General features: G+C 45.7%; 1 protein-coding gene across 3 annotated transcripts in view; it reads left to right on the top strand.

Annotated features, from left to right (window-relative positions):
- Window positions 1-20,298, top strand: part of Samd4a (sterile alpha motif domain containing 4A) — a 203,691-nt gene that overhangs the window by 160,320 nt on the left and 23,073 nt on the right. For all 3 annotated transcript variants that reach the window (XM_027929591.2, XM_027929590.2, XM_071607290.1), the window contains 4 exons: window positions 5,343-5,452; window positions 7,584-7,670; window positions 15,064-15,397; window positions 18,668-18,753. In XM_027929591.2, the coding sequence (XP_027785392.2) occupies window positions 5,343-5,452; window positions 7,584-7,670; window positions 15,064-15,397; window positions 18,668-18,753 (617 nt within the window). The remainder of the gene's footprint in view (window positions 1-5,342; window positions 5,453-7,583; window positions 7,671-15,063; window positions 15,398-18,667; window positions 18,754-20,298) is intronic.

Raw genomic sequence — 20,298 nt, 5'->3', positions numbered from 1 at the left:
CAACACGCAACCTTCATGAACAGGTCCTCTTGGTCTCGGGTCCTCACTGTTCTCAGGCTGAGAGAGTTCTCATGACTTTGGGAAGCAAATTGCTGGAATTCCCCCAGGTCCTAAAGGTCTTGGGACTTGTAACCTCCACTCCTTCAGCTGAAGTGCTCTAAGGAAGAAGTAGGCATATGGAGGGTAGCTTTGGATACTGATCACTGCCATGATTTAATGTTGTAAAATTTGCTGCTTATAGAACAGCACCATTGGATGTCCTGGTTGATGGAAATGGCAGGGAGCGATTTAGTCCCTATGATTGCACCTAATACTGAAGAGTGAGTATTTTACTCCAAACTAGGCTATCTCCGTGCCTTCTAAGACTCATATTTGTCCCCACAAGCAGGGAGGTCCTCCTGGAGCCCGCTATGCACACTTCTTAGCATCAAGGAGCATGCTCAAGAGGATCCAGCTCCGAAGGAACCAGAGACCAAAGCTCCTTTGTTCTTTTGCTCAGAGGCTGGAATAGCGTTGGGTTGTTCGTTGTGCTATGGCCAGAAGCAAAGATAGGCTCTGGTAATCTTGATGGTGTCACTAAACTTCTGTGCTTTGTTCTTGAAAGAAATACTTTGCCCTTTACTTCAAGGATGAAGAGTGGCTTTCCCTCTTGCCCTTTGGTTGGCTTTCCCTCTTCCCTCCCTCAGAGACCAAGAATGCAGTCACATCTTGGAGAGAGAGTGGCTCTCTGAGGTGAATGGGATTCTATCTCCCATTCCACCAGGAGCACCATGCATGAGCCCTCTTATGGAAAACTGTGTTTATGTCTTCCAGGGATTCTTTATTTTCTGCTCCTCATGTTACTTCCCAAGTTCATCCTATCTTTCTCTCTCCTGAGGTGTCCTTGTTTGTGGCTGGGTGTTGCACAGCTTGTTGACCTGGCTGTTATATTCAGCTATAACTGCTGTGGCTTTCACTGGAGAAAAGCAACCCACGTTCTCATTGGAGCTAGCTTCTGCGTGAGCTGTTGTGCAGGCCACAATATCTCTCTAGCTGATTTACTCAAACTCTAAAAAAAAAAAATTAGAAATCAGCATGATTTAAAATTTGATCCCATTAGTAAAGATCAATAGATAAATACAGAACTTATTCCAAGATGGGTATAGCACAGTTATCAAGAATGGCCATCAGAAAATACACCAGTATTGGCTGCCACCACATCTAGAAGGAGCTTCATGAAGGATGGAGACTATGGCATGGGAGACCACCATCAGTACATGGATGGTGGTGCTTTCTCCTAGAAACCCCTTACCTGCTGCCTTGTCTTCCTATACCTTCCCCACAAAGCCTGACATTTTAAGGCTCCCCCATGGCTCTCTCCTAGTCTCACTCACTGATCCTTATCTGAGTAATATCACCTACTTCTGTGACAGCCACCATGAACAAGGTGGCAAGGCAAGTTGTTCTCCAAGCTCACATCGCTCTTTTAAAATTTTGGCCAGTTGAATTCTCTCCTTGGATGACCTAAGCATCGACACTCATGTCATGTGATCAAAATGGAGTTCACCATTTCTCCCCAAATCTGCTGATCCTGTGTTTTCTCTTACCAAATTGACAGCCACCATCTTTCCAGCACATTCATCTGATTGTGCTTCCACTGCTCAGATCTCAGCAGACTTTCATCACCCACATGACAAAGTCTACTCTACTCTCCTTGTTTCAGCATTTCATATCTCAGTCATCTGACACCTCTGCCTATGTGCTCCACCTGTCTCCGGCCATTCTCCTCCATTCACCACCATTTGCTCTACTCTGAATGCTCTCTTGGCTCTATGCTTTGTTTTCTACTGTTCCTGCTTTTTTGAGATGCCTTCCTCAATATGGTCTGCCCAGTGGACTCCAAGTTGGGCTACTCCAAGCAGCAAATTGCAAGATGTTGTTCCTCAGTCCCTCAGGCAAACTCAAATGCTCATTATTCTGTACTTCTCTAGAACTTTGAGTATACTCAGCACAACTGCAGCTATTATAATCTTTTGTATGTGAGTCAGCCATGCTTTCTGGATTAAATAATGTCCCTTGATCACAAGGACAGGTCCTCACAGAGCCTGCCTCCCATCAGAGGGATTTGGTAAATGTTGAAGGAGCAAATATCAGGATTCCCACACTTGGCAAGGAATTCAATTTAGCATATAGTCAAGGCTTTTTTTTTTCTTTTTTTCTTTCTCATATTGTATGAGAGAGTGACTTTCTAGTTTGGGACTTCCATTGGTATGTCCAGCAGGAGCAGTCCATATCAAGTTCAACATCTGGGCATCAGCCACAGGTGGGAGCCCTGAAGGTATTTGTATGTGTACCTTCATTTATGTATCAGCTTCTCTAGGAAACAGTTCTGAATCTCCCCTTTTTGCCTTTGTCTTCCAACCATAGCCACAGTTTCACAGATTGAAAAAGGAAAATTTAAGCTTATATCAGGTGGTTCTTAGATTGCATCCAACAGGGTGGCATCTGGATCCTGGAAAAAGACCTATGCTTTTAGTTAGAGTTCATCCCTGGCTAACACCTTACAGAATCTAGCATCCCAATCATTGGAATTCCTGACTTGGGTAAATGAAATGGTCAAGGCTCTCAGTTCTCTGGTTTGTTTCCTTCTTTATGTAATTTTGTTTTAATTACTGACAAGGGAAGGTGAACACCACCAACCCAGGGGAGAAGGGTTGGTAGGCTATATTCTTAAGAATTGGGATCTCCTCTTTGTTCCTTAGTTCAAGCTGCAGGAAGGAGAACTCTTTAGAGCTCTCCTGGGCTAGGCTCTAAGATGCTCTACAAACAGCAGCAGTGTGTGCCTGCCTCAAAGAACAGAAAGCCAGAGGAGCTTACATTTCCTAGGAATGCATCCAGAATAGCTCTTCAGGAAGGCCTAACTCAGCCTGTTGTGAAATTGTATGAAGTCTTTTCCAGGAAAACTACTCCCAGTGACCTCCATTTTGATTAAATGAGTAAGGTAGACCCTTCCATGCCTCTAAGAGAGAAACTCTAGTTGTCAAAAGAGTTTTATATTAAACAAACTAGCACAGATTGAACTGAAACTTTCCAACCTGAGACTTGTCCCTTGTGCTTCCTGACTCTTAGACACGCTGTTGTCAACTTGGCTTATAAAGCACCCAGTCTGCAACAGGATTCAGTGACTGAGGATTCTATTTGACTTATCAGTAGATTTGGCCTGACTCAGCTATAAGGACCCTTGGTGAAATTTGGTCCAGGAGATTGCTTCATACTCCTTTGCAATGAATTGGGCCCAGTTGTGGCACTGGGTTAACCATACTTCTCTGAATAATGGTCATTACATTTTCTGAGCAGTGACTTAAGACTTCTCAAAGATGTGAGTAGCTATCATGAAACCTGATGACAAAGCGGTAAAATATAGGTGGCTTGAAAGCTGGCACTGTAGCTATGATTATGGCTTCTCACTCGCAGAAGCATTAGCTCATTTCAACAGAAACAAAAGTACGTTGGAGAAGAAAGTCTGTTATAATATCTCTGGGGTATCACACACAAGGGAATGTACCAGACTCCTGAGATGGTATGTCCTGGACTCTTGACCCAATATGGTAGTTTGAGTGGAGGAGGATGTAAAGGGTTAGTCGGATGTGCCTGGGAAGCCTTGTCTGTTTATGGTTTATGATGTTCCTAGAGACACTCTTTTGTCACAGTAGTTCGAAGGGCTTCCAAGCATAGAATGAAGCGATTTCTAGCCTGTGATAACTGAGTCTGTTCCTAAAAAGCCATCGAATGCTCCATTCTAATTATTCAGAAATTCCCTTTCATAGGCATTTGCATGACAGCAAGTCAAGACTCAGCCTCAGGAGTCATCCCAATCTTCTATGTCTTTGAGTGTCAGGAGATCATCCCCCATTCACAGTCCCTAACTTGGTTTCGTCTGCCTAAGAGGCAGAGCCTGATTTCAGAGTTGGCAAGGCATCTTTCATCAACCTGGATATTGACTCAAAACATTGAAAAATTGGAAGGTTGCCACTTGTTTTGAAATGTGTGTGGTTGGTCAGTGCTTCAGAATAAGGCACTTAGTAATCAACGGTACAGAATCTTGTGATGAACATGGTTAATTATTGGTAGTACTTCATGGGAAACATGAATAACACCCAATAACCCAGCACTTCAAAGTACCTTGCAGTTTGTGATTATTCAGTTCTACCACTGATGGGCTATTTTTTCTTTGTTTTAGGAGAAGATACAAAGTAGGGAAGAGCTGAGACTTGGGAGACCTAAGTTCTAGTCCCCATTTCACCACATACTTGTTCTGTGATCTAGGCCTCCTGACTTAATGTTGTCAATCTGCAAAATGAGGTGTGGTGGAAAGGAAGATGATTCTGGAAATTTTTCAAAGATCCTATCCACTCAAAAACTCTGACTTAAAAGACAATGGGCAAATGCTTTGTTTTGGTTGTACTTAGCAAGGTCATAATTCTGAGGATTTCCAGTAATAACTGCTATTTAATTTTAATTCTAGAATCCCAAACTTGGGGCTTATTTCAGGTGTGTTGGGGGAATTTCTATTATTCTATTTCTATTATCTAGCCAATCTTTGGACCTTTTGAGTGGTGATATTTTTGGTTGACATACAAGGAAGAAGTTGAAGATATATCCAGCTATGTTCCATAGCTTAGAGGAATGATCAGCAGACACACCCCCACCAAAGAGATAATGCCAGGTCCAGGATGCCCTTTATCCCACTGAGGCCTAGGGAGGAGAAAGAAAGATCAGGCTAGGTACTCCATTGACTTCCCTTGTAGGGGGGACCATTGTTACCTGGTTTTCCTGTCTCTGCAGAAGGGGCTGAAACAACATACGGCAATCTGCATTAAACCTACAAAGAAATTATCTTAAGGATGTAGACTCACTGTATCTTGTTTTAACATTTTAAATTGGTTCTTTCCAAATCAACAGTGAACTGGTCATGCTCAAGCCATGGTTTCTTATCTTTATTTTTTTTCAAGAACCCCTTATGGAAGCTATGGATGACCCTCTGCCCAGCAAACTACCCACACAGTCGCAAATTGGGGTATAATTTCAGGGAATTCCTGTATGCCTTGAAGCCCAAGGACCCCAAGTTAACAATCCCTTGTCTGAAGTAGAACCAAGGAACCCACCGGCAGGAATGTCATCGCTAGCTCAAGATTTCTGAGTCCATTAATTTGCTGCCAAAATTAAGTAGTAACATCAAGATTTATTTTTTCTTTTGTTCTTCTGACCATCACCCTCTTCCTCTCTCTGTTCCCACATCTTTTGCCCCCTCCTCATGTCCCCTCTCATTTCTTTCCCCATCTCTTGCACATCTTGCACCACAGATGTTCCAGCCTGGTTAAAAAGCCTCCGCCTGCACAAGTACGCCGCGCTTTTCTCCCAGATGACCTATGAGGAAATGATGGCCCTCACCGAGTGCCAGCTGGAGGCTCAGGTATGTGCTAGAAGGATCACCCCCCTGCGAGGGTGAAGCTCAAGCCCCAGACAGGCCCAGGCCTATATCCACCCAGTAGCTTGCCTTGTTCTCAGGATGCAGGGGGCCGGCTGCATCCCCTGGTGAGTAAGGCTGAGCTCTTGCCTCAGAGTCCAATAGGAGGCAGAAGACAAGCCTACAACCAAGGAGTCCTGAGGGTGTGAGGGCCAGAGAGAGTTAGGAAAAGATAGAATCTAAGTACACACTGGAAGTTCAAAGTGCGAGGGAGGAATCAATGGAGCCTCTGAAAAGTGACACTGGGTGAGGGTCCCAAGGAGTCATCTCTGCTTTGGCTTTCCTGGCCCTCTCTCTCTCTCTGCCCACCCAGGGCTTGTTTGAATAGGAACAGGTCCACTGTCTGCTGTCCAGTCCAGTCACATATCCATTAACTACTGACGGGACCAGTGAAGAAAGGCACCAGGTCATGCTTCAGACCTGCCCCAATACTTTTGCAGAATCACATTTAAGCTAGTTTTCGTTGAGATTGGAGTAAATTGTTCAAAATAATTTTTTTTTTCTTCTAAACTGCCTTGAATAGCATGGGAAAATGATTTAGAATTAGATTTCCCCAGGTTTCAGATTTCACTTTCCTTGTGAATGCCATAAAAGGACAAAGTTCCTCCTTCCTTCTAAAGCATCCTTCCCCACGTACAGGATGCCAAAGGCCAGTCAACAGAACCCCTGAAACTAAGCATGTCTCCCACCATGCTGTGTTCTGGTCAATAGATCTGACCGATGTCTTTGTTTGCCTTGTTTAAGATGCTATTTGCATGTTTCAAATTGACCTCAGTTTTCTTTGAGCAAAGATTTTAAAGAACTGATTTCCCCTGCAGGAAGAGGAGAATGGCTGGTCTGGATCATACCTCCTGGCAGATCTCTGGTTTCCCATTGCTTATTCTGTCCCCTCAGTTAACCTCTGCAGGCCTGGCTGAATACCAGTATTGAGAGCAAGACAAAGCCCAGAGTCACTGCACATTCTCCCAGAATGAAAGGCACTAATTTCGACTTCCTAACATTTCTCCTACTGCTTTTTGGATCTCGTTCACTCCTTGAGATCCCAGGAATTGATGAGAACCCTTTCAAAGAGCATTTTTGTGTTTGGGTCAGAGTTGAGAAAATAATCAAAGTCATCAGTTGTTCAACTTGAGAAAAAAACAAAAAATAATTAACACAGAAGGCAAAAGCAAAGCCTGACACAAACTTTTCAGGGGAACTTAATTCACTTTGACCTAAAGTTAAGGCTTAACAGAAATATACTCTCCCCATGTCTCATCTTAGACATCTTAGAAAGTGGGTTCATGTGTCACTTAAGTCTTAATATTTCTAAGTAAAGTAGATGTTACTAGGGTTCCCATCTTTTCCTTTATTAAAAGAAATTCAACGGAAGAGTTGTACCAGGGTAGAGGTCCTGAATCTGCAAGCCAATGGAAAAGGGACCTTCAACTGGGGAATTTGCAGGATCTATAATTAACAAGTGTCTGACAGAATCCTTAGGTTCTACATTGCTATAGATTTAAGAAGATAAAATCTACAATTCTGGGAATCCTAACATTTGCCTGAAATGATGAGTGAATTATGGATTTAGGTTAATTTTCTATTCTTATTTTCTTTATGGAAACAAAAGAAGGCCTGCAAACTAATGTTTTAAAAAGTCCCTGTTTTATAATACTCCACGTGGACTGTATGGGGCTTTCCTATAAACGCAGGAAAGGTTTGAGAAAACAATGAATAGTTAATGAGGTTGGGACCCCAGGGAAAACAAGAGGGACTGTAGAAGAGGGTGTTTGACCTAAAATTATCTTCTAAGACTATTGAAGAAATGTCCTGCTGGGTGGAATAATTGGCTATTCTGTATCTCTCTGTCCTAAAGGTCACATGCAAAAGACACAGGCAAATGTGTAGACAGGTGGAGTTAGAATATTTAGTAAGAAGATGTTTCTGACAGAGGTGCCAATGAGAGAGACATACATATCAACTACATGTGAACCCGTAGGAACCAAGAAGACAGCAGATGACTAAGTAGCTTCTGAGGGTCTCTAAGTCAATTCTTTAAAATATGTTTTAATTAAATATTGATTATATTTAATTCCAGAATGTTACCAAAGGTGCAAGACACAAAATTGTCATCAGTATTCAGAAGCTCAAAGAAAGACAAAACCTCCTGAAGTCTTTGGAAAGGGTAAGTGTTCAGGGAGTGAGGGAACCTTTCTACTTTCATCATGGGAAAATGGATCAAGGAAAATTCTCAGTTGAGAAGGTTATTAGCAGAGGTTAGAGAAAATATCATGCAGTCTCCTTAGCGAAGTCAGAAAAAGTGAAATGACTTTGACGTGAGGTTTCCTGGTTACACATGCTTCCTTGTATCCTGGGTCCAAGCTGCCCGTGACTGGCCATCCCAGGCCTCTGGTGAGATGCTGTCAAATTGCGTGTGCATCTGCCTTTGCTTTGTAAGCCCTTGTAGAGATCTGCACACCAAGGTGTACTCCAGGTTCCACCGAGAGGATCCAATGCATTGGGCAGGCAGACACAGTTGGCTCTCGAGAGAATGGTTTCAGATTTTAATTTAACAAGAAAAGGAGTCCCCCCGACTCTGATAAGAACCATACTAAAAATGTAGAATGCTGGAAAAAGTTATTCTGACATTAAAAGCAGTTCTCAGGTGCCCACTATCTTTTTGTTTGCTACTCACACAGGTTCATTTCTTAATCTTGTATCTGGAGGTCATCCTGGTAAAATTGTCATTTTTTAGGACGAGGTATCTGTAATTTTATCTAATGAAGAGCCAGACATTGTTCTGAACACAAGCAAACCAGTGTTGCTTCTGTCCCTGGAGCTGCGGTTCTTGTGCACTGGTGTTGGGAGTGGTGGGTGGAAAGTTCTGTAGGTATTTGAAAGTTATAGTGTGTGTATGGTAACTTTACCTCAGTTATCCCATGGAGACTTTGAGAGGGGACAAAATATTGAGCTAGGCAGTCTCAAGCAAGTCTGATGAACACAAACATTTTAATGGAGTAGGAAATTTAAAAAACTTATTCATAGAGATGTGAATGTGTGGAATTTTACATATACAATAGTTACATTTAGTGGCACATCATAAGTTATATATTTAGAGAATATGCATATTAACGGGCACAGTGGTACATCCCTGTAATCCCAGCTACTCAGGAGGCTGAGGCAAGGAGGATCACAAGTTCAAGGCCAGTCTCAGTAATTTAGTAAGATTCTGTCTCAAAAAATAAAAATCTCAGTGGTAGCACACTCACTGAGTTAATCCCAGCACCACAAAAAATTAAAAATTAAAATTAAAAAAAGAATGCGCATACAAAGCATAACAAGGAAAATTTCTTTTAAAACCTCTGGATGTATATCAAGAACTATGTAATGTTTTGATCAACCAACAATAAAAAATTAAAAAAAAAAGAACCTGACTAAAAAAAAAGAAAAGAAAAAGCAAAAAAAAAAAACAAACCTCTGGATGGACAGACAAGTAGGAGCTATTCATATTCAGATGCACATCCACACATCCATGATTAAACATATGCTCTTAAAATGCATTACAGTGAGGTCCCCAAGTGAACCTGAAGCTTTGTTGTTCGTATTTTACGTAAACTCCTTTGCCAAGAAGCTTGTCTGACTAATCTTTGCCATTTTTAATCTAAGAAATTGTTCTCTTTGGGGGAACATTCAACAGGCCAATTTACTGTTAGAAAAGTACAGCAGTTATTTTGCATAAAGGTTAGATTGCTAAGCATGAGGATGGAAGCATGATTTTTCCTTTCTTCTTTCTGGAGCATCCTTCAGGAATTCATTCATACCTCCATCGCTGAGGAAATGTACCTTCCACTTCAGAGATGAGAGATTAAATTGCTATTGCTTTATTGCAGTCTTGGGCCAAAATCAGAGCACTAGGGCAGCCAGGTAGCACAGGTGGCCTGATCCATCTAGGCTTTGATAAGTCAGTGATGTACTATGTCCTAGAGTCAAACCTAGAATAGAGCTGACTCCACATTCTAGTCAGTACTAGACTGCTACTGACTGCCAGGTCCCTGACATGGGAATGTTAAAAAGATGCCACGTGTATAATGACTTTTCAAGGCTAAGAGGAAAGCAATACTGAGTTTGACTTCATCGAGAGGGTGAAATCGAGCTTCAGTGACCAGGTTGAGCTCACTTCAGAATGCCTGAATGTTTAGATGCTCTGCATACTGTCCCTTCAGGAGCTGGTGGCCTGTAGGTGGAGAGGAACCTCTCAATATATGCAAAGGACTGAGCCCCTGGGGCCGAGAGGGCTGCCTCTCCTGCTTCTTCTGCCCTTTGAGGATGGGGGTTGTTGATCACCTGTTACCACTGATGGCAAGTGACATTCAAATCAAGCATCCCCAGACACCCCTCCAGCTGACTGTGCTGTTGGAAATGTTGTCACCATGCCCTTGCCCCCTCCGGCATTCTTACCTCACATAGAACCCAGATTTCTAAGGAGATGGCTGGGACCCCGCCCGAAGCTAGTTCATAATCAGTAGTTGCCACAGATGGGCTCTGTGTCCAGAGCTCTTCCATTCAGTTCCTGAACACTTATCAAGCAACTACTTGCACTTGATTTGCCCCATCCACTGGAGGCTGGCTGTGAGTGGTATGTGGTTCCTGCTCGAGGGTATTCTGGGGTATGCACTGGGATGACCTCACAGCACAGTGTGATCAGCGTCATCCCCCAGGCAGAAGGGGGAATCTTCCTGGAAAGAAGCAGGCCACGCTGCACAGGTTTGGAGGGAAGCCTTTCCAGGAGCTCGATGCTGCTGGGAGACTCAGGAGGAGACTGTGGCAGGGGCCTGATGGGACCTTGAACCACAGCAGAGGCAGTGAGGATGGAGACGGATGGGAGGCCTCCTTTAGAGGGCATTCAGGGATCATCAGGAGGTCTTGGCTTAGATGTTGTGGCATTTGGGGACAGAAATATAGGAGGAATGGGAAGAGCGTGTTCAGTTGAACTAAAATGGGAAGAGGGAGTTCAATTGAATGCGCTGAGTCTTGAGATGCCTGTGGGACACTCAGAGATGGCAGGCTGGTGACCAGAAGAACAGGTCTAGAGTCCAGGAAACAGCAAGATCTGAATGATCCAGTTGTGGTCATCTGTACATAATTGGTAGTTGGCACTCCCCAGATGTGTGTGTCAAGTGAGAAGAGCCCTGAGGTATATCATACCAAACAAAAAAGACCCAGTGATAATAGATAATGATGAGCCCTGAGCCATGCCCACAGGGACAGGAGAATGTTGGAATCAGGAATTCCATCAGGTGGCATAGATGTGACACAGTGAGGACTAAACATTGTGCCCTGGAACTGGCCATCAACTGGTCACTACAGCCATGTTGAGAAAAATTGCAGGAAAGGGGGGCAGACAGAAGCAGAAACCCACAAATCAGGACTGTAGATGTGTAGCAAGACACCAAGTATGCAGCTATAGGCTTCTCAAACTATTTGATAGAAAAGGAACAAGCAACATCATGGTGGTTACCGTTGATTTTTTTCAACATTTAATAAGAAAAAAAGGTCTCCACATGCTTTGAGATATCATCTATTCTTTCCTATTGACTTCCAGATTGTGCAATGGAACCATTTATGAACCTGGAATTGTGGTGTGGAGAAAGGATCCCACATTTGTGTGTGTTCTCTCTGTCTCTCTCTCTCTTACACACACACACACACACACACACACACACACACATTCACCTAGTTCCATTTGTTTCCCCTTTGAGAGAGAAAGATGCTTCTCTGGAAGTCTATACCTTTTCTTTGGACTCTTCCAGATCTTGTTCTTGAGGTTGGATCTCATCAACTGCTGCAGAGAAACAGCAGTTAAATTTAATAGCATTAAGTAATAGATATTTCCAGAATAATAATGTTCTATATAGTACAGTGCATTTGATAACTTTAAAAAATGTTCCACACATATCAGTGCATCTGACCCTGACAACAAACCTCCTAAGCTAACAAGATAGATGCTTGTTTTAAGAGGAGGAAACTCGGGTGAGTCCAAACTTCTTAGCAAGGCACCCTGGAAGAGCGCTCCAGCTTCATTGCTGGGCACCTTTCACCTGTCCTTTCTGTCCCCTCGTGCTCTTCACTCTTCTTTTTTTCTTGAAGCACCAACGCACACAGAGAGACACACAGTAGCAGTCAGGGGTCCCTCTTCTCTGTCCCATAGTTCCTTTCCTGCCCTGACACCAACATACTCTATGGGTCCCAGGAACCATCAGCATCTCAGGGTGATGACGTCTTTGCTTTTATATATCTCCAATGCAGAACAGCTCCTGGCTGATGTAGGGCTCAGCAGCTGATTCATGAAGGAAAAGAGAGAGAATGGATCTAAGTAGACTCAGGAGATCTGTTATATGAGAATCCAAATCCTTCTCACATGAAAGGAAGGATGGGGCCAGGGACACATCACATCAGTGCTGGGGACACTTTGGCTGCCAAAAGCTCTCTTTTCCAAGATGTTTTGTGCCTTGTTATTGTCACATGCTCAGGAAAGGCACTGAACCAGCCTTTCTATAAGACCTAGGAAAGTCAGGCCAGAGCTGGGCTTGTTGGACAGGAATTTCCTTCCTACTCATCCACTGAGCAATCACTGGGCTGCTGCCTCCATGGACCAGATTCCCCATTATCTGCTTACAAATGAGCTCCTCGGCTCGGCACTTTTGAATGGGCATATTAGTTATTGGACAGCTTCATTTGCCTCTCTTTAATTTAGGATTATGTTTTGGGTATAAAGGATGGAGAGAGGCTTGTCAACATGGAAAATTAATTCCCACAGCTAGTCGAGCATGCTAGGTTGGGTCCCATTCAGGCTGTTTTCCGCCTGCTTCTCAACGTGGGCACTCGGGGCTGAGTTCAGGGATTCATGCTAAAGAGGTAGGAATGCAACATGATGGTCACAATGCCCCCACCCTCTGGTGCTGACATAAGCAGGGGTTCGGCTAACTGGTTGTTAGCTAAGTGTTATCTTTAAGATAGTGGTTTGAAGTCCATGGAGCAAAACAAAACTCCACATGATCCCTGGGAAGTTATATTTTACAGAGTGTCCGACATTATTCATCATGTTTGTGATTTTATTTTTTGGCACGGTTGCCCCAGTAGAAAACAAAAATGAGATTTGGACTTGGGGCATGGATGTTTTCTGTTTGAAGTTCAGCTCTGAGCATCACCCAAATCCTTTCTCCTCTCAACCAAGCCTTTTTGCCAGGTGACAAGGGCAGGTGAGGGTCTGGTGGCAGTCAACAGTGTCTCCAGCATTGCATGTGCTCACCTGAGTGGCAGACACAGGGATGGTACAGCAGGGACACATGCAATGCATGTTCCCCACTCAGCTTACCCATTCTCCCCTTGTGGGGCCACATCCCTTTCTCTCTTTTCTTTCTTCTGCTTAGTACCGGGCTGGGCAGGAGCTTGGTACCCTCACAACACAAGTGTTGGACAGGTGCAGGAACCCAAGGGAGGGCCAGAGTCCCACAGGCGGCACACAGTTGGGTCAAGAGGGGCAGTAGGCACTCCCTGAGCATGAGTTAGCTGGCTTGCCTCCTGTGCCCTGCCCTTCTCAGATCACCAGGCCCAAAGTCAAGGAAGTCATGCACACCCTGGCATCCAGATGCTTCCTGATGTTGGGAAGGGCTGGTCCTGAGGCAGCTGAGAATTAGAATGATGAGCACACACCCACCAGTCTGTGTGCCCAGGGAAGGCAGTAGACTCTGCAGACCTTCTTTAACAGACTGGGCAGTAGCTCCAGCCAGGTTTGGGACACTTCTGGTGACTAATTAGAAATTTACTTCCTTCATAAAACCTTCATCCCAGTAAGGCTAAGGCACAACTCAGACTCCACTCCCAGTCCTTCCAAACAACAAAGCAGGCCACTGCGGACGACAGGGTGTGGCTGCCCAGAACTGAAGCACATGAGTCCAAGGCTGCTGCCCTTGGCCTTCCTTTCTCTGCTCAGCTGATTGGAAAGGTTTGGATGCAGGCATGATTGTGTTCTAGATGTTTGCATCCCATGACATCTTCGAGTGATTTTTTTTTTCTCAGTAAGAGAGGATCCCAGGGACGGTTTGGGTACTCAGGGCATCAAGCTTTTAAAATTATGTCCTTGCTATTCTGGGCTCTCAGAAGATAAAGGACTTCATTTGTAATCCAGGCCCTGGTTGGCAGTCCTTCTTGGGTCCCAGGGAGAGCTGTGACTGCATGAGCACTGGAGGCAGCATTGTGGCCGAGGGTCCTGCCCACCTACCCTGCCAGGGAACAGCCCAGGCCTCCAACCACACTCCTCACCACCAGGGCCAGTCCAGAGTTTGTCTGTCACTCGTCCCAGAATCAACGTTCCTTTTTCTAATAAGTAACAACCAGCACATCCAAGTAGGTGCAGAATGGTCCGAGTTTATTTTACAACATAGAAAGACATGAATATGTGACTTATACACATTTTAGCATACATACCTTAAACATACATACCTTCTAAAACTGTTGCTCCCCTTCTGGAAAACCTTCCCTGATTTTCCATCTCATTTAGAATAATTTCTGACATCACTGCCCCTGCCCTCAGGCCTTCATGACCCCTGGGGGCCCCTGAGACCTCATTTCCCATGCCTCTGCCCTCAGCCACCCTCCTCCACTGCAGACCACCTGCTGATCCTCGCACAAGCCCACCTCAGAGCCTTTGTCCTCTCTGTACCCTGGGATGCTTCTTCCTGGGGACATCTTCTAGTGTCACCCCCTCCAGAGAACTCCCCTCATGTCAGCCCTGGCCTGCACCCCAGACCCTGGCATGATGGATCTATCTCATGGTAGGATGTAAAGCTCCCTTGGGAATGCCAAAGGCTGTTCCCACCATATGCCCATGCCTGGCATGCCCCTGCCTGGCATGGTGCTTGGTGCGTAGAAGCGCTCAACACATCATTCACAAAGCAGCACGTAACACAGGCGTTATAACCTGCAGCCATAAAAATACATCACTCAATTACCCAATGAAGGAGGTACAATTATTATCCTCATTTGGTCCACAGGGAAACTGAGAGACAGAGAGGTGAACTCATTTGCACAAGGACACACAGCAGTGCCTAAATTCAAACCTGGGCATCTGCCCCCAGAGTCTGCTTTTAGTCACCGCTCTGTGCTGCTAGTGTCACAGGCTGCGTGAAGGTGTTCATGAAACAGAGTCCTTTATCTGGAATAAGGCTTATACAGGACACAAAGTCAACTATGACCCAACTTTGTGATACAAATTCTAAAAGGTATGAGTGTAAAATAAGAAACCCATTTTGCAGAAAAGTGTTGAAGGCAAGGAGAAGCAGTGGTCACTTGTAGACAGTGGGATTTTCAGGTGGTATTTTTCTCACTACACAAATTTGTATTTTCCAAATTTTCTACCTGGGCTAATGTAAGAATGATGAAATAAAAGTAGAAACTTGTCTGAGGCTCACACTGAGGAAGAGGTCAGCAGCTGTGAGTTCTGAAAACAGCTCAGAGCCGGGGAGGTATGCAGGTGGCACTCACCCAGAATCTAACAAGTCTTCTCCCTGCCTGTCCAGGACATCATCGAGGGAGGCAGCCTGCGCATCCCCCTCCAGGAACTGCACCAGATGATCCTGACTCCCATCAAGGCCTATAGCTCCCCAAGCGCCACCCCAGAGGCGTGCCGCCGGGAGCCTCCAGCCCAACACCAGCCCTCCCTGATGGGCCCTGAGAGCCAGAGCCCTGACTGCAAAGACAACACAGTGGCCACCAGCGCCTCTGCCAGCGCCTCGGCTGGGGCCAGCGGCGGGCTGCAGCCACACCAGCTGAGCAGCTGTGATGGGGAGCTGGCTGTCGCCCCCCTGCCAGAGGGGGACCTGCCTGGGCAGTTCACACGCGTCATGGGGAAAGGTATTCTCTTTCATACCACTAAGCAGAGCTCCTGAGGGGCTCCCAGGTGCTGGGTAAACTGCCTGTCCACGTCGATGGCGGGACCTGTGTTTTCCAGATAGGAAAGTGTGGCTCAGGGTCATGCCATGCGGAGTGGGACTCCAGGCTCTGAGCCCTGCAGGCTAGGGGACACTGTGTCGGCCCTCTTGTTAGAGCCCACTGGACCAGGGGCCCTGGGAGAAGAAGGTGGAATGGATCCGGAACAAGTAAACTTCAGGAACAAACCACTTGGCAGCTGGTCCCCCATCTAAACAGGAGAGGAGAGAAAAGCAGCAAAACAGAGCTGCTGAGCACAGAGCCCAGAACGCTCCCCGAAAAAGAATGCCCAGCCACAGAGAGGCCCCCTCCCTCACCTCTGGAAGCATTTCAGGGGGTGGTGATCTGGGGAACTCTCAGCACAGAACCATTTTGTTCACCTTCTCCAAGGGCTGTGTTTACATCCTCCCTTCAGGTCTGATCCACGGTACAGAATGCTCTTGTGCTAAGAGCTTGTGGTTATTTAGCATTTACTATGTCAGTACTTCCCTGGGCAGCTTGCTTAATCCTCCCAACATCCTATTTTACAGAGGAGGAAATTGAGGCACAAGGCCAAGAAGCCCACCTGGGCTTGCTCAGCTGAGGCAGGGCTGGGATTTGAACTCTGCAGCTTCTCCACCTACCCACCTGGGTACCGCCATGCCTTCCAATTAGCTAAAGATGGAGCAGGCTTGACTTCCATGTGAAGGCACCCCCATGGACTCTCCTGGCACCAGCCTCTCCTGGCTGCCTCCACTGCCCTCTCCACCTCCATTCTTTCCAAATAGAAATGTCTTTGAGTTTTCAGAAGCTTATGTATTCTCTTATTTCTGAGCCTTTGTGCCTCTTTTCCCTCTGTCTGGGACCTGGGCCACTAATAGTCCATATAAGCCTGAAAGACAAATGCAAAATAGCATCTTATCCCAGTGGATGTCGCATTGCAGGCCTTCACCTCAGAGTTCATTTGGGCAGTGTATGACCTGCACATCTGTACTGCCTGGAACATTCCTTCCCTCAGCCCATTCTCTTCACCTATGTTATGCCTCATCCTGCAAGTCTCGGTAGAGTCCTCATCTGGGCCAAGAAGGCTGCCTGATCCCCTGAACTGGGTCAGGTATCCCTCTCATAAGCCCCAAAGCCCCTTTACTCTCTGTTTTAGGCCAGTTCACACTGGATTGCAGTTGTCTGTCTGCTTGACTTGTGTCCCCATTAATATGCAGCACTGTCAGACCATTTCTCACAGCTACTAAATACCCTGCAGGTGACACAGTGCTTGGCTATTGGTGGGTGCCTGAGAAGTGAGGGATGACATTAGTCTCTGCAGCTTGCTTTACGGTGGACTGTCCAAGTGCACCATGGCCATGCTGCGTGCATGTCTGTCGGGCAGGATGGAATTCATGGCATCACCCTTGAGTAAGAGCACCCATGCTGCCCAGACTACCCTCTGCCTTTCTCAGGGCTCAGACCCTTATGTCCATGTTCTTAAAAATGTCCAATATTAGAATAATTTGTGTGTGTGATGGGATGCTTCACAGGAAATCTTGATTATTTTTAAAAATGTGGAGATAGCATTCTTTTTCTTTGGAAAGGAGAAACCGTTTCCCCCCCCCCTTTATTATCTTATATCTCAGACCATTTTAAAGAACCAACTTTTCACTGTTAGACAACTGAGCCATGTAGTTGCAATAGGAAACATCCTCCCACCCATGAAAGTCCTTTAAAAAAGACAAATCCATAGCAATCTGATTCAGAAGGCAAGGACTCCTGGCTTCCCTTGGGGTTCGATGGCTAGGGTAGACCCTCATTCTCTGTACCTCTCATGGGGGGGCAGCAGCCACCTGAGCATGTGGTCCAGCACCCCATCCTATGTGGAGGTCAAGGGTGGGCTCAGCCCTCAGGAGACCCACACTCCTCTGGTTCTGTTTACATTTTAACTACGGTATAAAAAGTTATGAACCGAATTCATGCTCAAATTAAAATGATGAAAATTGAAAATCAACCCCTCTCCCAAGCTCTGCTATCTTCCTCCTGAGCAATAGTCACTGTAAAGTCCAGGGATGTCCATTCAGAAACTTTATCAACATGTATAAGCATGTGGATGTCCATGTTTACACACACAGGTCTTCTCTTCTGCAACTTGTTTTTTTAAATAGCAAATGCATTGGATGTTTCTATCAATTAAAATAGCACCATTGCATTCTTTTTTAAAGATTGTATACTGTTGCACTGTATGCACAAACCATAGTTTGTTTATCAGGGTCTCTCCCTATCAATTAATGAAGAGGTTTTTGTTATTACTCACGATGCTGTACTGAAAACCTATGTAAAAAGATGTGGAATAAATGGAATTCTGTGACAGATTGGTTGGAAAGAGGAAGAAACCAAATATGATGCCCAGTTTTCAATCTTGATCTGCTTGAGTGCCAGATACCCTTGCTTGTCTGACTGACTACTTCTGACCTGCCACTGTGGCTTGAAAATGCCACTTGCAAAGCCAAAGCCCTTGTGGCCTCTAGGATGAGGGCAGAGTGGCCACCATATGTGACCATGAGAAGCCCAGTGCCTGTGTGTATTCTACCTGCAGACTAACTGCTCTATCTTCACTAGCACTTCCTTGGGCGTGCAGGTAAACCTGTGTGTGTATAAATGCAGGCACCATTTAGAGAAAATAACCCTCCAGCGACTGAGTGGCAGGTTTCCGGCTCCTGTGCACGCCCACACGCCTCGCAGCCTAAAGGAGGTGCCAGACTCTTTCCTCCACAAACACCACTGCCTCTCCACCTGGCAAAAAAGGGTGTGGTTCATTCATAAAACGATAGAGGCTGCTCTCCCACAGCATCAGAGGACTTTGAGTGCTTTGAAGCCCCCTCATACAGAACCACTTGCAAGGATCGAGCTCAGGAAACTGCTGTTCTTCCTATCACGAGTGTGTGTCTCCGAGTGCGTGTCTCCGGCTGATGGCACAAGGCTTAATATAGAATGGTATGACTGGAATTAACCCAAGGGGCTTCTCGGGGCGAGGGCTCCAGCGGTGACCAAGCCTTTGACTCCTGTGGAATGAGGAGCCTCCTGGCCTTTTTACGTAAAGCCACAGGCACACATACCTCTCAAGATCTTGGTCGTGAAAGGAAATCAGAGGCAGATCTCTGAGGCTGGAAGAGGGTGTGCATTGTCCTAATCTATCACCATCATCATTTTCTCCTCCTTCCTTCACAGTGTGCACACAGCTCTTGGTCTCCAGACCTGATGAGGAAAATATAAGCTCCTATTTACAGCTCATAGACAAGTGTCTAATTCATGAGGTGAGTAGTGACTGGTTTCACCAACCTCTTGTCCTCATTGCTTAGAAATTCTTCTCAGAATTTTCTGTGATATGATTGTTTTAGTCTCCAACAAATTGTTTTGGGGAGGGGTGGATGGTCATTAGTAATAGTTCAGGCAGAACTAGGCGATAGCCACCTCAAACCCAGACACAGCTCTATATTACCATAGATTCACCCCGAATGAGAGCTTTGCTGTCAGGGAAATGCCTGAGAGGACTCCTGACTCCAGAAGAATCCCTGAGTGGCCAAGCCTGGGTAGTTGACACAGAGCCCTGCCACCTAGCCCCTGGGTGTTTTCAAGTCTTTTTAATATTGCGTGTTGAAACATTTTGCCTTTTAGTGCAGGGAAACTGGGAGAGGGAGAGGGAGAGAGAAAGTACACCAAATAAATAATGGATGTGTGTTTGTATATGTGTGTGGATTGACAGCTGTTTGTTTGGACTGTGGTTTTTATAGGAACTGTATTTGCCATATGTCCTTTGGAAGGAGGACTTAGGCAGCTGAGGCTGTGCCTACCGCACTGTCAGAGTGCAGTTTTCATGTACAGAGCTGGGCAGACTCCTGGGCACGTCTGGGCTGGTGGAAACATAGGGAGGAAGAGTTGGGCCTCAGATCCTGGCATCCAGTGGTTCCTTGGTCACACACATCCATGCACAAAGAGTTACAGAGACAAGCTCTAGGCTACAGAAAACTCAGAACCAGAGAACCTAGGGTGGTGAGGTCTTTTTTCATTTTGGTGGTTAAACAGCCCCTGAGCCTCCTCACCTCTGCTTGGCAGCATTCAGAACCCAGGAGAAAATGCCCAGCACAGCAGCCTGGCCTGGTCCATTCCCCAATTCCATTCATGCTTCCCACCTTCCAGGCTGCCAGACAGGCCTTGGACCATTGAAAGTCTCTCTTCCGTTCTCAGGGGCCTCTGCCATGTCCATGATCAGATGCTGCCTCCCTCACATGCAGGTGCACAGTCTTCTCCGGGATTCATCCCAGTCACTCTCAAACCTCCATCCTCACGGTGCCTTCTCTGGGCAGTGTGAACTCTTCTGTGCCCCATTCACTCCAGCCAAAGCCCTTTGTCTCAATGTGAGCACCACCGTCAGCTGCCTAGGTTGGGGGCTCACACACAAAAGCTTCTTTTTCTTTCTTTCTTTTTTTCCTCTGCAGTGGTTCCCCCAGAGCATCCAGGCACTATCTAATGATCGCCAAAGCCTAAAGGGCTTATTTGTATATTTCAGGAAGAGACAAGGCCCCTCCCACAGCCCCAACTATTTCCAATTTTACTATTTCCAATCCTGTCACTGCCCTTGTTTTTAGTTTAAAAAAAAAATGACAGAAGAAAAGGCAAGATCACACTGAAGGATGTTATAACTCATTCTTTCTGTAGAAATTTATTGAGTGCCTAGGGCCCTGCCTCTTGCTTAGGGTGTGAGGTGAGACAAACAGAAAACAGGTCATCACATACATGTCAATAAAGCCCTTGATAAGATCCTCCCCTCACATCCTGGAGCTCAGAGAGGATGGTAGGCA

Source organism: Marmota flaviventris, chromosome 2, assembly GCF_047511675.1.
Source record: "Marmota flaviventris isolate mMarFla1 chromosome 2, mMarFla1.hap1, whole genome shotgun sequence".
In the NCBI taxonomy this organism is placed as follows: Eukaryota; Metazoa; Chordata; class Mammalia; order Rodentia; family Sciuridae; genus Marmota; species Marmota flaviventris.
Note: the sequence above shows the minus strand (reverse complement) of the source record. Positions and strands in the feature narration are given on the sequence as shown.